The sequence below is a fragment of the Numida meleagris genome, chromosome 3 (assembly GCF_002078875.1).
Source record: "Numida meleagris isolate 19003 breed g44 Domestic line chromosome 3, NumMel1.0, whole genome shotgun sequence".
NCBI classification, from domain to species: domain Eukaryota; kingdom Metazoa; phylum Chordata; class Aves; order Galliformes; family Numididae; genus Numida; species Numida meleagris.
Window position 1 is genome coordinate 17,114,795 of NC_034411.1, and position 14,407 is coordinate 17,129,201.

Genomic DNA, 14,407 nt, shown 5'->3' on the forward strand with positions numbered 1-14,407 from the left:
ACGATAAAAGACGCTCTTCTGTTTCAGTTGGCTCCTGCCCCTTTGAACTGAAGTTTGTGTATAGTGGAGGAATATAAAGGGTATGGGTGGGGTGCTGGTAACGGTCTTTACGTGAAACTTGGTGCTTTCCCAGGAGAAGGTGGATCAAGGAAAGAAAATGAAGCCTTGTTTTTCATTAGACCTGTCAATGACGTGGCTGTGTGATTTGGTGTAGCCTCTTGAGGTCGGTGGAGCTCAGGTATGGCTCTTATTTTAAAAATGGGCATTTTGGTAGGGAGCCTTAAATATTTAGTTTATGGTGTCCACTGGCTGCTGTACTCAAATAAGGGTTCTCGGGCATTCTCTTCGATGCTTACTTGCTAGAGATAGTGCCTTCCTACTGTTCTTCATGATAAGTAGCAGTCATTTTAGAGTGAGAAAGAAACTAAATTCATCTCTTTTTTTACTAAGAAACTGAATTCATCTCCCTCCATGTAGTAGAGTACAATTATTGAATGCTGGAAAAAGACTAGCACACTGCTGGTTTAATTTGTTTCTGATAGCAATAGTTTCATTTGTCTATCTTAAATGCTGCAGCCTGGTAAACAAAGTGATGGATGGTGGGAGCTGTTAACAGGAGGGGAGTTTGCTGCCTTCAAATTGGTACCTGGATAGGAAAATTATAGATGTGGAATGTGAAAATTTTAGTTTTAGGATTTGTGTGAAATGAAGGCAGAGTGCTTATTTTGTTATAATCAAGTAGGTCAACTGGAAATTGTTGGTATTTGCCTTTTTTTAAAGAATGTGAATCATCCTGTATCTTTATATGGACAAGAATAACCCACTGCTATTAAGAAAATTCTTTTATTTTAAATGGAGCATGAAATATTAGCGATCGAGACTTTTGAATAGTATTTCCAGTTCTAAGGCATAACCTGAAAAGTGGAACTAAAAATAATTAGAGCAGTTGTTAAAGAAAAGCTGGAAGTAGTACTCAAGGTCGCTTTGTTTGTGCTTAAAATTGTGCCGTGTAAATTCCGAATAGTTGTAAAATAAGTAGTGTTTTTTCTTACGATTTAAAAAAAAAATCATATAAAAGCTTTTTTAAAGCTCAGACATGTGGAAGGACTGTGATAGGGCAGAGAATAAGAAGGCTCTGAAAAAGCATCTGAATTTGATGGTCTGTCCTACTAATTAAGTCTTCTGATCATTGTACCGTTACTTAGTCATTCTCTGGTACTACCTTTCCTGTAATTGGAATCTATTAGCTTATTGTCTCAATTTTTAATTGGATCTAAATGATTTTTTTTGTCTGCCATGTGATTGTGAATCTGAGATGAAGTTATTTTTTGACGGGAACTCTGCAGACCACGTGGCTCTGTTTCCAAATCAGTATCTAGGTCCTGTCACTTACGGTTTATCATGCTTATGTTGCACCCAAATTCAGATGTAGCAAAACTGTTTTAGGTTCAGAAATTGTCTAAGTTTTCTATAAAACTACTGTGTATTGTAGAAAACAACTACTGTTTGTTTTGTACTTTGTGACCAATGCAGAGCATTTCTGGATCTGAATGTTAAGATAGTTGCCAGAGCACTCTAAATAGAGAAATCTAATATGTTCTTGAATTGTGCTCCTCTCAGATGAGGGAACATTATCTACCTGTGCTGTGCTTTTTAATAGGACTTGTGAAGCACCTGGAATTGGTACTCCTGTAAATAAAATTAGCTACGAGATTCTTGGCAGCTAACATTTCTCCTAGGATCAAATGTGGTCTTTTAGTTCAAGTGGTAGCCTTCAAGGTGTATGTACTGCACCTCTTTTCCAGTATAGTTCATACGTTATAATTTTACTCTACCTATTTCTCTACCTAATTTCTCTCTGGAAAAAGGATGGCCCAATGAAACGCTGTTCTCCTGTTATGATCTTAGATTGTGAGACTAGAATACATGTAATTTTAGAATTGAAAGTGTATTTCTTTGTCTGATCTTGAATCTGTTGCTACTGTAAGAAGCGTGATCTCTGTATTCTCTCTTCTCCACTATACTGTTGTTGAGCACTTATTCTGTTGGCTGGAGAGCCATGGGAAATGTGATGGAAATTGGTGCAAAGTTGTGTCAAAATGATAGCTGTTGAAAGTTAGCAAAACAGATGGATAGGCTGCTGTGTTTTCCTGTGTCTGGAAATGGAGATGAGATATTGGGAAAGTCTCTTGATTCTTTTTTTTAGTAAGGAGTTAGGGGGAATTCTCTTCTCCACCTTTGTTTTATGAACAAATATTTCATTACTTCCTTTTGTTTATATATTGAAAAAAAAAGTATGTCTCCTCAGCCTTCTCTGTCCTCTGAATGGCACACTGCATTCCTTGCAAGCCAGGCATCTCATGTGTTTTCTGTAATGCTGGGTCTGCTGGAGTGCAATGTTCAGAGAATTTGGCATACTGATAAGAAATCATTCCTTTCTATTTTTATTTCTTGTCTGCATCTGGATGTTTCCCGTGAAGACAACTTGTGTAGTCCCATCCTCATCTCTCCTAATAAATCATGTGTTTACAGTATGTTCTGCTTTCCCTTGTTTCTTTTCTATTATGATGCCATTCACAATATTCTCCCTTAACTTTAAGCTGTACCTTAGTTTCCAGATGACCGCTGTAATCAGGACTAGCTGTGGATGTCAGTAAAGTCTCCTGATGTTGAAATTGCAGTTTTCAGTAATCAACAGAACCTTTCCTTAGGGAGGAAATGTAAATTTTAGGTGTTAACTGATGTAAAATGTGTCAAAACCAAAAAGCAATTCATTTATGAGTAGATACACTTCTGTGTGCTGATCTTCATCCTAGCATAAATGTGCGTATGCGCGGATTTGTTTGTTGCCTTGTACGTATTAACAGGAGCCAGGGCCTTCCAGTCTTAACTTCTGTACAAGTAATTGCCCCTTGGAAAATGCAAATTGCGCGAAGCTAGTACAGCTCCAGATTCTTTGTTCTTCACTGTTGGTCCAAAATGTTGTGTATAGCTTTAGCATTTAATTAGCAGGTTCATAGTTGGTAGTGAGTACAAAAGAAAACACGTAAAGAAAACTGCTGAGAAAAGATGCAAAAAAAGTAAAAGCTTTTTTCATTAGTAGTTATGCTGTGTTTGTCTTGGCTACACATTTTCAGAATGAATGCCTGTTAGCAAAATGTCAAAGTGATAGCGGTTTTGAATTAATGAAAAGTGAATGTTTCAGTGAGCTGCAAGCAGTGTTACTCTAACTTTCTGAGTAAAAACAATTTGCCTGAAATAGTTTCAATGTTCTGATCTGAAGTACTTGTATTTTAACAGTGAACAGAGTATCTGCCAAGCACGGGCTGCTGTAATGGTCTATGATGATGCCAATAAGAAATGGGTACCAGCTGGTGGATCAACTGGATTCAGCAGAGTTCACATATATCATCACACAGGCAACAATACATTCAGAGTTGTGGGCAGGAAGATTCAAGATCATCAGGTAAGTGAATCTCTGAAAATTTTGAATAAGAACCTTAAGCTAATTTTTAACACTAAGAAATACGTCTTCAGTAATTTGGGAACTAGAAATAGTAAATTTACTTTCATTTTTAACTCAAGTAATGAAACTTTAGTATGTCTTTTTCCCCAACAAAACTAAGCACTTTGTATACCTTTAAAGTGATTCTCCTTGTGCAGTTGTTACCATTCCTTCCTACAGGCAGATGCGAAGTGTAGAGAGGAAGAATAGTAGTGTAGATGTGATTTGATTCTCTTTAAGCCGAAGTTTGAGTCTGAGGACTTCTGTTTTTCCCTATTCTGTGCAGTTAGCTGCATAGTACTCATTTTCTCAGATCAATTTATTCAAAAAAACATCTACTATCCTGAGAGCTTGAGAAGGGAACAGTAGTGATTAGATCGTAATTCCTTGATGAAGAATTTAATAGATCTTGATTAAATAGCAGACTAGCACTCTGTTGTAAAATTTGCTGTGTTTGTGATAACTTGGGGTGGATTTGTAAACTTTTTTGAGGAAAATTTCTCTATATCTCGCCCTTTCCCAGCTTTTCATGAAATGATTCTCTCCTGTTGATCTTCTGTCATGTACATGAGGCACAGACTGAAAATCGCATGTATGATTTGTCACTAAACACTTACTGCAAGTAATAAGTAATACTGTGTATTCATCTGAGGACAATTTTTTTTGTTAGTGGAAAAAGCTGAGAGGATATAGTTAGCCAAGTGCACTGAGATCATCTTAGCGGATGGCTAGTAATAAAAGTTGTTGTACTGGCTAGAATTTCACACCTTTTGTGTGAGCCATAACAGTCTTGCAGGATGATGCCTTATGATGCATAGTAGAAGTCCGTGTAAACTACTGCTGAAAGCACTGCAAGCTAAGGGATGCAGCATCCACAGGAGGAAGGTGGTGATAATTTTGTTAAAAATATATATTCTAACGAGTATTCTGAGGTTAATGGAAAACCAAGGCAGTTTCTGAAATCTGGATGCGTATTCACAACTATTCTGCTACTAAAAGTCAGAAGTGTTTATGCTGCCCCATAAAATTTAAATGAAACTTGCAATGAAACAGCAGTTTTACTTATTTCATTTGTTAACTATTATAGGTGGTAATAAACTGTGCCATTCCGAAAGGGCTCAAGTACAATCAGGCTACACAGACCTTCCACCAGTGGCGTGATGCTAGACAAGTGTATGGCCTGAATTTTGGCAGCAAAGAAGATGCCAATGTCTTCGCAAGTGCCATGATGCATGCCTTAGAAGTATTAAATTCACAGGAAGCTGGTAAGTCTTTTAACTTCTTTTTGGAAGATTGATCAAATAGGGATGAAAACATTCAAATGTTTATGCAGAAAAGTCAGTAGGTCTTGTTTCTAATCATGATTAAGCCTCTAGCCTATTTAATTATTCGGGTCTTTTGTCTCCCTGACTACTGGTGATTAACAGTGATCCTCAACCTGATGCCATCCATGTAGATGCAGTTTGTAAAAGGCTTAATCTATTTTCATGTTATCTCTTATATGTAGAAACCTACTACTTCTCTTTTTTTAGGAAACAACACCAGATCAGAAATGTGTAACTCTTAATCAGGGTACTTTTCAGAATTTGTAGAACTGTTCAGTGTTTTTAATATGTATTAGTATTTTTCCTTGAGGAGTAATTGTTTATTGTGAACATTTTTGGCTTTTTTTACCTCTGAACTGTGGAATTCATGTTGTCCTCTTTGACAGTAGGAGAATGTTCTTACCATACAGAGTTTTCTAGCTTCAAGACATTGGATCCTAGGAGTAACATTAAGATAAGCACATACAATTCAGACAACAAATCTGTTATTTCATTTGCTCTCTTTGAGTGGGAGAGTAGGTGATGTATAGAAGATTTAAACTCTTAGTGGGGAATTTAGTGGCTTTCAGTCTTCACGTCTTATCCACAATATATTCTAGACAGACATAACAGCAAATTGATCAGTATAGCACTGGGGCACACACAGAGGGAGTTTTTACTTTAGAAGACTTTCTAGAGACTTTAGTGTTCATGTAATCAAACAGAATTCTTTTGTCCTCATTAAATTTTAAAGTTTGCCCTTGTAACAGGAGAGAGTACTTCTGTGCCAGGTTTCTTTCTCTTGTAGAAGAGATGCTGTGGGTAACCTTACTACAGCTATCTCAACTACAGCAATAAAAAAAAAAGGTGACTTAAGTTGCTTTTCATTCTGATAGTTGTTTCAAGAACTTGCCTTTAGAAACTAAGCTATCTACATGAAGAGGGATGATACGTTCTGCAGTGCTTGTATATGAGGCCAAAAAATAAAGGGCAGCTAGAACTATAAGGTGTTTTTTGCTGCCTAAAGTAATCCAGTTGTGCATCCTGTTCTGCTCTAACTCAGCATTCTTCTTTCCCTAAGGACTATTTGGTTGTAAATGTTTATCTTGCTCCAGGTGTTTATTATCAAACCACCTAGCTTTGCAGTGCTGGTTGTAAAAGCATTCACATAACTACATATCGTGTTTGTACATGAAGGTCAATACATCGTATATTGATTGGTTTTGTTTCTTCTGATTTGCCTGCTAGACTTGTAAAAAATTTGTATTATGTGCAGTCTTAGTTGTTGTTGTGATACTGCTTATCTGTACGTAAAGAGGAAGGCTTGTCTCTCCTCTAGAATAAAACAAAGTAAACTTCTGTGTTTCTCTAAAAGAACATTTAAAATCTGTATAATAAAATCCAGTATAGATAACCTCACTTCTGCAAAATTGCTTACAATTGAAGTTTGATTCTTGCAGTATCCTCATTTCCTGCTGTTTTCTCATTTTGGCAATTCCTTTCATTAGTTTGGTTATTTTTATTCATAGAAGGAAATCAGTTTTAATGTTAGCTGAGTGTACTGTTAAGAAATTCATAAAGCTGTAGCTGAGTTTTAAACTTTGTGCTAAGGTTCACGGAAATCTAAATGACTTCTGGGGAATATTAAAGATTATTTTGTTGGTGTGCTTTTGGTTTGCAAGGGAGCTGTTAGAGCTCTTTCCCTTTGAGGTTATGTAGACTCCTTCTCTTGTATGCGTTTGAAAAATGTCATTGATCTACTCCTAGCGGCCTCATTGGAGGCTTAGTTTAGGATCTCTCTCCCTCTAGTGGATCTGCAGGAGCAGACAGGGTGCGTGCAGCACTGAGCACAAGCAGGCTTTCTGTCATTTGAATGAGCTTAGAACGCAGTGTGAAAGTGTTACAAGTTGAAGAAAAACATGATTGCAACCGGCAATTTTCTTATTTAAAAAAATAAAACCAACCTATTTTTCTCAAAGCTGCCTTGTCAGTGAAACTGTTTGAAATGTGCTGCATGTCTAGTTTTTCTCTCCCCCTGATCTAGAGTGCTGATTATGTGGTTATTGCAATTTCTCTTACATTTGAATGTTGATTATTGGAATAAATACAAAATTCAACGTGTTCTCACTCAGCTTTGCATGGCTGCAGTAGCTAGCAGCTGTGCGAGCAACCCCTGTGCTTCTGCTGACCAGCTGAGCAGACCGTGGGCCCCTTGCACACCTGAACAGAAAGGATAGTGTGCAGGGTAGATCCTTATCCTGGGATTTGAAGGTAGCCTACTGAGGCTACAAACTCCTGCCCCGTGCTACTCAGGAGATGTATTAAAAGTAAACCAAACTTTGTTTCTGGCACTCACTTGGGAGAATTTCAAAAGACTTCATTTCGTTAAGTAATTGTTGCAGGCAAGTTAAGAGGTGCTGTGCCCTATCCAAATGACAAATATGTCATCAGTTTAAGAGGTCATTTGAAGAGGATTTCAGACTTTAAGGTTGCATGCTGTGTGTTCCAGGTATTCAGTAATTGGTCTTAATGGTCTTGAATAAAGATGAGTGCTTGCTGTGTAGGTTTTGCATCGCCTTATGAATACAAAGGCACTCTAGAATGAGAGAGGAGTGGCAATGAAGGGAAATAGATAAGTGAGAAAAGGGAACGGTAGGTTGGGAAGAGGGAACAGGTATTATTCAGTTTGATTGCTAAATGTACCTTCCATTGTGTTTGGAAGTAGTATTATTTTGTGGGACCTTTGTCTTTAGTCCCAGGAAGGCCTCGCTAAGACAAGAAGAAAACAAGTGTGAGATTTATATTAGCTGTAGTTTGCTGCTTAAAGTTGTTTGCAGATGAAAACTGCAAAGGGGTAATTGAAAGATGTTGTACAACTAGTAAACAAGCCTGTACTGAGTCTTTCTAATATAGGTTTTTTTTCCTTACATGATGTGTTAATTCATATGAAAATCAGGAGGAAGAGGAAAACAAATTTTTTCCTTCCCAAGATGTTTTTATTTTGCTGATCCAGCAGTGAAAACAAACTGGATGTCACATTTCTTTAAAATTATTAGTAATCCTAGGATTTAGATTGGTTGTTAAATAATCAAACCTTTACAGAGAAAAAATGTATGCTTTATCCACAGCTTTGGAATTATACCTACATATGGTCCTTTCTCTTTTGGCAAACGTAGTTAATTAAATCCTTGAATGGACTTATTCATATAATAGACTGAGTAGTTTAGTATCTTTGGGAAATACAAACTGGAAAGAACTGGAGTTGCCTCATGGTATTATGTATAGAGAATATAGGTGGCTGAAATGAGAAACACACGGGAAGCTGGGAGAAGGAGGGAGGAGGCGAGCTTTTTCTCATGCTGTTGTTTCTCATCATGCTAGAACTTGTTTCAAGAGAAAAATGATTTTGCTGCAGTGAAGTAATTATTCTGTACCTGTCCTCTTGGCATCCCGCTGGAGCAGGCTGTCAGCACTCCCTGTCAGAATGGTAGGGGTGTGATGTAGTATTACCTGTGTTGTCAAGAGCAAGCTAATATCTCTATTTTTGGTTGTAAGCTTTTCCTCTTGTTTTATATGTGGGATTGATTAAATAGAGATTTTTTTTGAGCTACTAGCTTCTGTAATAACTAATCCTGATTTATATGCCAGAATACTGATACAAAATAAGTTTAACTGCTTATTAGACAAAATACTTCCATTTGAGTTGCATGGGAGATTATCAAAGCAGTCCTTAACTTCTGTCATAGTATTGAGAATGGGAGGGGGAGTTGCTCAGTTTTCAGAGATACTCACCTTTAAGTATTGCATGTGTGATAGTTCTGATTTATGTAGTTCCTGAGGATAAGTGTTATATCAAATAAAAGTGTTGAGGTTTGGGCCGGCTACCCTAAGAATTTCAAGAAACTTTGATAGTTGATCTTAACTGCATGGCAACCATATTAATTTTATGTATAAAGTATATTAATTTTATGGATAAAGTTCTGTTTAATAAGCACTGGATAATAATATATTTTTCTCTCAAGAGTTATATTTGTCTTTAAAATATTCCCAGTAGAAATTGTAGCTATACTAAATCTGAAGCCTTTTGTAAATAGCGTTGTCATACAATCATGAATGTAATTGTGGAAATACAGCTTTGTTATAAAGGTTCATTTCTTGAGCATTATACAAAAGTGGACAGATATTGACCATAAGATACCTATTTAAAGAAATTTTGAAAGAATCAGGGAAAAATGTAATAAGTACTTTGCAGTAGATTGATGTATTTAACTTTTGATTTCACTTATTTTTTTAAGGTGAATTTTGTAATTTTGTTAAGCGACTTCAGTACTATATTCTAGAAGCTTTTGTCTCTGTTTCCCCCAGTGTAGAAGGGTGGTAGAGGGGGAAACCACAAGCTTAAGGTGGCCAAACAAGCTTGTTCCCAAGCCAAGTGTAACACCCGGTGGTTTTATTTCCAGAGCTCTGCCGGCACTGATAAGGAGGCCCTGCTAGCTTTGATAGAAGGCTTATCTCTACTCAAATTCAAATGTATTTTTATGTATTTTTGATGGTCTTTGTTATTCTTGGCAAGGGTAATTACCCTTCTGCTAAAATAAATCAAAGAGTCTATTAGTTCAACTGAAGGCACTTATAAAATGGGAGCCATGTATGAGGAAGTAGATATTGGAAGGATTGGGAAGTCTTAACTGGAAGATGATTAGCTTGAATAGAAGTACTTGAGTAGATTTTTTTACTTGTTAATGCCCTGATTTTTGACTATTGTAGTCTTGTTTATAAATCCCTAATGCAAATCTAGGTCTAGGTGAGTGGTGCTGTTTTGCTTTTGCCAGGAATTAGGTAGCAGCACTCCTCAGGTGTTATTCTATGATGCCCTGTAGTAGGACAGGCTCTGAACAGGAGAAGTAAAGACAAATAAGAGGTTACTTCACCATCATTACTGTTTCTGTTTCAGGGATTGGTAGTAGGAAGTAAAGTCTGCTCTCTGTTCATTTAGAAAATGTTAAGTGTTTATTTTAAAATACACAATTTTATTATTGTATTCAAAAAGCTTTTACATTCTACAGCAGAACTTTTATCTTTTGTTCTGGTTTTCGACTCTTGTCTGGAGTGTGTTCTTTGCTTAGTAGATCTGTTCAAGTTGTCCTTTATAACCTTTTGGAAAAGGCTTTAATTACTATTCTTAATGCACTTGCCTTTGTAGCATAGGCCTGTACAAATTAACTTGCTGTCTGCTTTTGTTCCATTTGTCCTTGAAAAGTCATTCCTACTTGGATTGGAATATCAGGCTACATCCTGGATATGTTACTTAGTTTTGGCGCTGATACACTGAGAAATGAAGCAATGGGAATTCTTAATTACTGAGTTGTTTTTATAACTATTTCTCTGTAAATCTTCACCTCAAAATAAAATTCCTGTGATACAATTGGTCAAGTTTTTCTGAAGATACTAGGTTTTTAAAAACGTAAAACTGTCTTTTACTGATGTACTCTGAACGGTGCAATTACTGTGGTTGTATTTTTGTGCACGTTTGTTGGCTTGACCTACCTCTGTATGATGAGCTCTGAAGCAAGCCCGTCCTACTAAATGAAGAGATGGTCTGTAGGTCCTTGTATAGCCTGTAGTTGATGGATTGTTCCTATACTGAATAGCAGATACTCTGTTGGTTTTTAGTGTTACTGCCTTATAGGAGTGTAATGTGTTTAGACACTTTGTCAATGCTGCCAAAGTAAGACGGGACATTAAAAGAAGTGAGGTGGAGAGTTTGAAGTAAAACTCCAAAGCAAAGAGCATAATTGCAAAGATGATGGGGGGGGGAACAGTCTGAGAGGCACTAGGAAAATATACCTTTGTAGTATTGTGCAACTGGAATTATTAAATTCAGCTCTTGAATATTCATATGGAGGTTAGAAGTCAATTTTAGAAAGGTGATGTTGCAGATGCTTCATTTGGCCCATGCAGCTGCCAGCAGCCTGATGTCTTGCTTTGAGTGGTACCAGCAGAGTCATCTGTGGGAAGAACCAGGATAGATCCTGACCTGGCTGGGGGAAGCAACTCTGGCAGGCTTTTCCCCTTGGGATTCCTAATGCATTGGATTTCCAGTCCATCTCTCATTATCTGGTTGTCCAAACCATTGCAGAGAAAGGGGGATGCAAAGGTGAGAATAGAATGAAAAGTGGAAAGCCTTTAAATGGAGATGTCTGCAAACAGATGAATATGAAGTCATATTCTCTGTTAAAATATGCCAAAGTGCATTGTCAGTACATTCTTGAGAGAAAGATGTTAGATTTTCCTTGAAACTCAAAATGCATAGACCATTCAGCCTCATGTTGTACTTGGCTTGTACTGATCTTTCAAGATAGAGCAATCCTGTAGCTTCTTCACGATTCTTCCAGGCAGGGTCTGTGAGTGCTTCTCTGGGGGCTTGATGTTGCTGAAGTATCCTGAAGCCTCTGTGAAAGCTTTTTATTACCTAGCTCCTGCTTATTTGTTTTTTTATAGCATCTTGCCCCCATCTGAAGTGTTGCAGTTTAGCGAGGAAATGGTGGTCTTGACATTTGTAATAAATGAACTTATAGCATCAAATGTATACTTTGTCGCTTGGTATGTACCTTTTAACTTTCCTACATCCGTCAGCATGGTGTTTTCTTTAAGGGTGTGTTTGCAGAGAGAAACTTGTTGGCAAGCAGGCTGGATGGCTCTGCAGCTCACCATTTCTATCTTGAAGGCCATTGTTATGCTTAGGTTGCATTTTCTCATGACAAAAATATGAGGTACTAAACCCAACCATGTTAATTGTTAGCAGGTGACTGTGTGTGGCTTTCTTGCATGTACAGATGCAAAAGAAGTACCAGAACTTTCTGGAGTGGGTTGGTTAGGTTCTGCAAGCTTGGGTTGTGTGTTTTGGGACCAAGCATTCTAGAAAGAAGATTGAGGCAATGAGAATGAGATTTAACATGAAGCTGTGATCCATGGTAGAATATAATCATTTTGAGAACAAATTCTATTTGCAGAATAACAAAAGCAAGATACAACAACTGGTCTGTGTTACTTCATTTCCCTCCTTTCCCTTCTGTCTTTGAGCACTTGAAATGGGTGTAGGTTTGAAGTTGTTTCTACTGTGTTTTAGTACCAAATAGTTCCAGTTAGTGAATGGCCTTAGCCATCATCACAATTTGTTCTTATTTTTTTTCTAATTTTTGTTCTTTGTTTTCTGATGCTGAGACCTATGTGATTTATTCTGATAAATGACAGGTCTGAGGGAAAGGAGTATATGAGACGTAGCAAGCACTTAGTGGCATCCAGCACCTTTGTGCAGCCATACAGCTGCTCCTGGATAGTGTCTGATTCTATAAGGCCATGAAAGGCTGCAGCACGGTGCAGACAGCCAGGCTGCTTCCTGGGCTGCCTGAGAGCTTCAGTCACAGCTTAATGGGCATAAAAGCCTGGCACCTGTCACGCAGGGGAGATGAGAGGAGAAATCTGTAATTTCACAAGTTGTAAAGCAGAAAAACTTTCCGGATGAGCAGTATGTTTCCACTTGCTGACAACTTCATTATTAATTGTCATTATAGTTGGATCTTACGCATTAAAAATAATATGCATTCACATTTGTTGATAGCTCTCAATGATGTTCCAAGCAAAAGTGGTACATCCAGGGCATCGTTGTGCACTTAGATATGAGGATCTATTGCTTGCTGAGAAGAATAAATAAGAAAGATAACCTCTGTAATACACTTTCTCCTTCTTTTATAAGTAAGTTTATACATTACGCTTTTTGTATAGGATAGAGAAGGTTTTATCATATGCAGGATTCATCGCCTTTATGACCACAGTAGAAGCAATACACTGCTGTTTTGAATATGCAAACTAGTGTTGCCTTTGAACAGGGCACTTGTTTGCTAAATCTGAGCCAGATTAACTGTCCTTGATGTCTCAATGTGTTGCACATGGTCTCTTCATGTTTTGGATGACTTTCACAAGTTCAGATGGCAAACAGCGTCTACATTTTGACATTTGAGATGGTTGAGATCTCATTACAACCCCCCACTCTTAACTACTTTTGTGTAATCTTGGCAAAGAAGCTTTTTTGCCTTGGGACCTCCTCAGAAATGGATCAATTTTTATTAGTCCTAATTCTCTTTGATCCTAACTTCTGTAATCTTAGATGTATCTGTCTACTAATTGATTTCCTGTTTCACTGACCATTCTTGCAGGAAAAAAAAAAGCATTTGTACTGTATGCAATTCCAATTTTCTGTCCTTCAATTTTGTTAATTCTTAAATAATTTTGTGCTGTACAGTTATTTGTAAGCAAAATAGAAAAGCCTCTTTGCTTTTAGAATTGCTTATCAGTCAAAAGTCCCAGATGAGTGATGCCCTTCTTGTTTACATCTCTTGTGTTTAGTAAAACGTGCAGTTCTTGCCATAGTTACATGCCTTTTCCTTTTGACGCAGTACTTATCTAACCTGAAAGGGAGTTTTTTGATCCAAGTTGAGAAGCTAAAATCTGAGTGAATTTTGGTGTGATTTGTAGAAACATACTTAATCTTCCTTCTTTTGTATGGCAATAAGCATCTGATGTTTTTTTTTCCTGTTCTTTTTTTTTAACTTCCAGTGTTCTATTTAGGTGAGTGCTATAGTTTTTGAGCCTTTTCTATTCCTCCAAGAATATTTGTTCACTGTTTTAAGAAAACAACAAACTTGGGTGCTTTTCAAAGCTTCTGCTAAGTCCCATACTTAATTTGTTTTGCATTTCTGTGAAATTTTCATCCATGTGAAATAAATCCATTCTGCAGATCAGGTAACATTTGTTGCAGCTTTCATTTGCTGTATTATGTTGTTGAGCTTGTTTGGCTTACAAAGCAGGAGTAGACAGCTTCTATGTCATGTGATGGCTGTCCATGTTTCTTGATTGTTGCACTTCCCCCACCCTCAACCCTGCCTAAAATAGAAGTCCAAACCATTGATTGATGATCTGTCTTCACTTTTAGGTCCTACATTGCCTCGACAGAATTCACAGCTTCCCTCTCAAGTACAAAATGGTCCATCGCAAGAAGAATTGGACATCCAGAGAAGGTATGGTACTGTGAGAAAGCTGTTCAGTTCAAGAATGTAGTAGCTCTTCACTGATAATGAGAAATTAAATGATGAGGACTTACATTTAATCTCTTCTACTAGAGCAGCATATGCTTGTGATTTTCAGTAGTGCAGCTTTCCTGTATAAAAACTTCGTAGCTAGATCACTTTTGCTTAGTCTCCACCCATTGAGACATTGCAAGGCTTGCTGCTATTGGCCTATTGTGAAAGAGCTGATTTTCAGATTGGAAACCTTGAAAGATTTCACCACTGTTTTCAGCAAGACTAATTTTTCCAGTGACTGTTGTAGCTTCAGGTTTTGACATGTGCTTATAAAGAAGAAAGCAAAAAGCAAGCAAGGAAGTAACTTTTAACCTTGGGAATAAATAATTGTCAAGGGAAATGGCTTTCTTTATTTCTGAGTGTGGATGCAGTAGATCAAAATATTATATGGGAAATACAGAAAATGTGTTCTTTTTATACCATCTCAGTTGTCAAAAGATGACAACAAAACACCCTAC

General features: G+C 37.3%; 1 protein-coding gene across 6 annotated transcripts in view; it reads left to right on the plus strand.

Moving 5' to 3' along the window:
- The window catches only part of ENAH (ENAH, actin regulator), a 93,009-nt gene that overhangs the window by 43,565 nt on the left and 35,037 nt on the right, over window positions 1–14,407 (plus strand). For all 6 annotated transcript variants that reach the window (XM_021390257.1, XM_021390253.1, XM_021390254.1 and 3 more), the window contains exons 2-4: window positions 3,301–3,466; window positions 4,593–4,770; window positions 13,802–13,886. In XM_021390257.1, coding sequence (XP_021245932.1) covers window positions 3,301–3,466; window positions 4,593–4,770; window positions 13,802–13,886 — 429 coding nt within the window. The remainder of the gene's footprint in view (window positions 1–3,300; window positions 3,467–4,592; window positions 4,771–13,801; window positions 13,887–14,407) is intronic.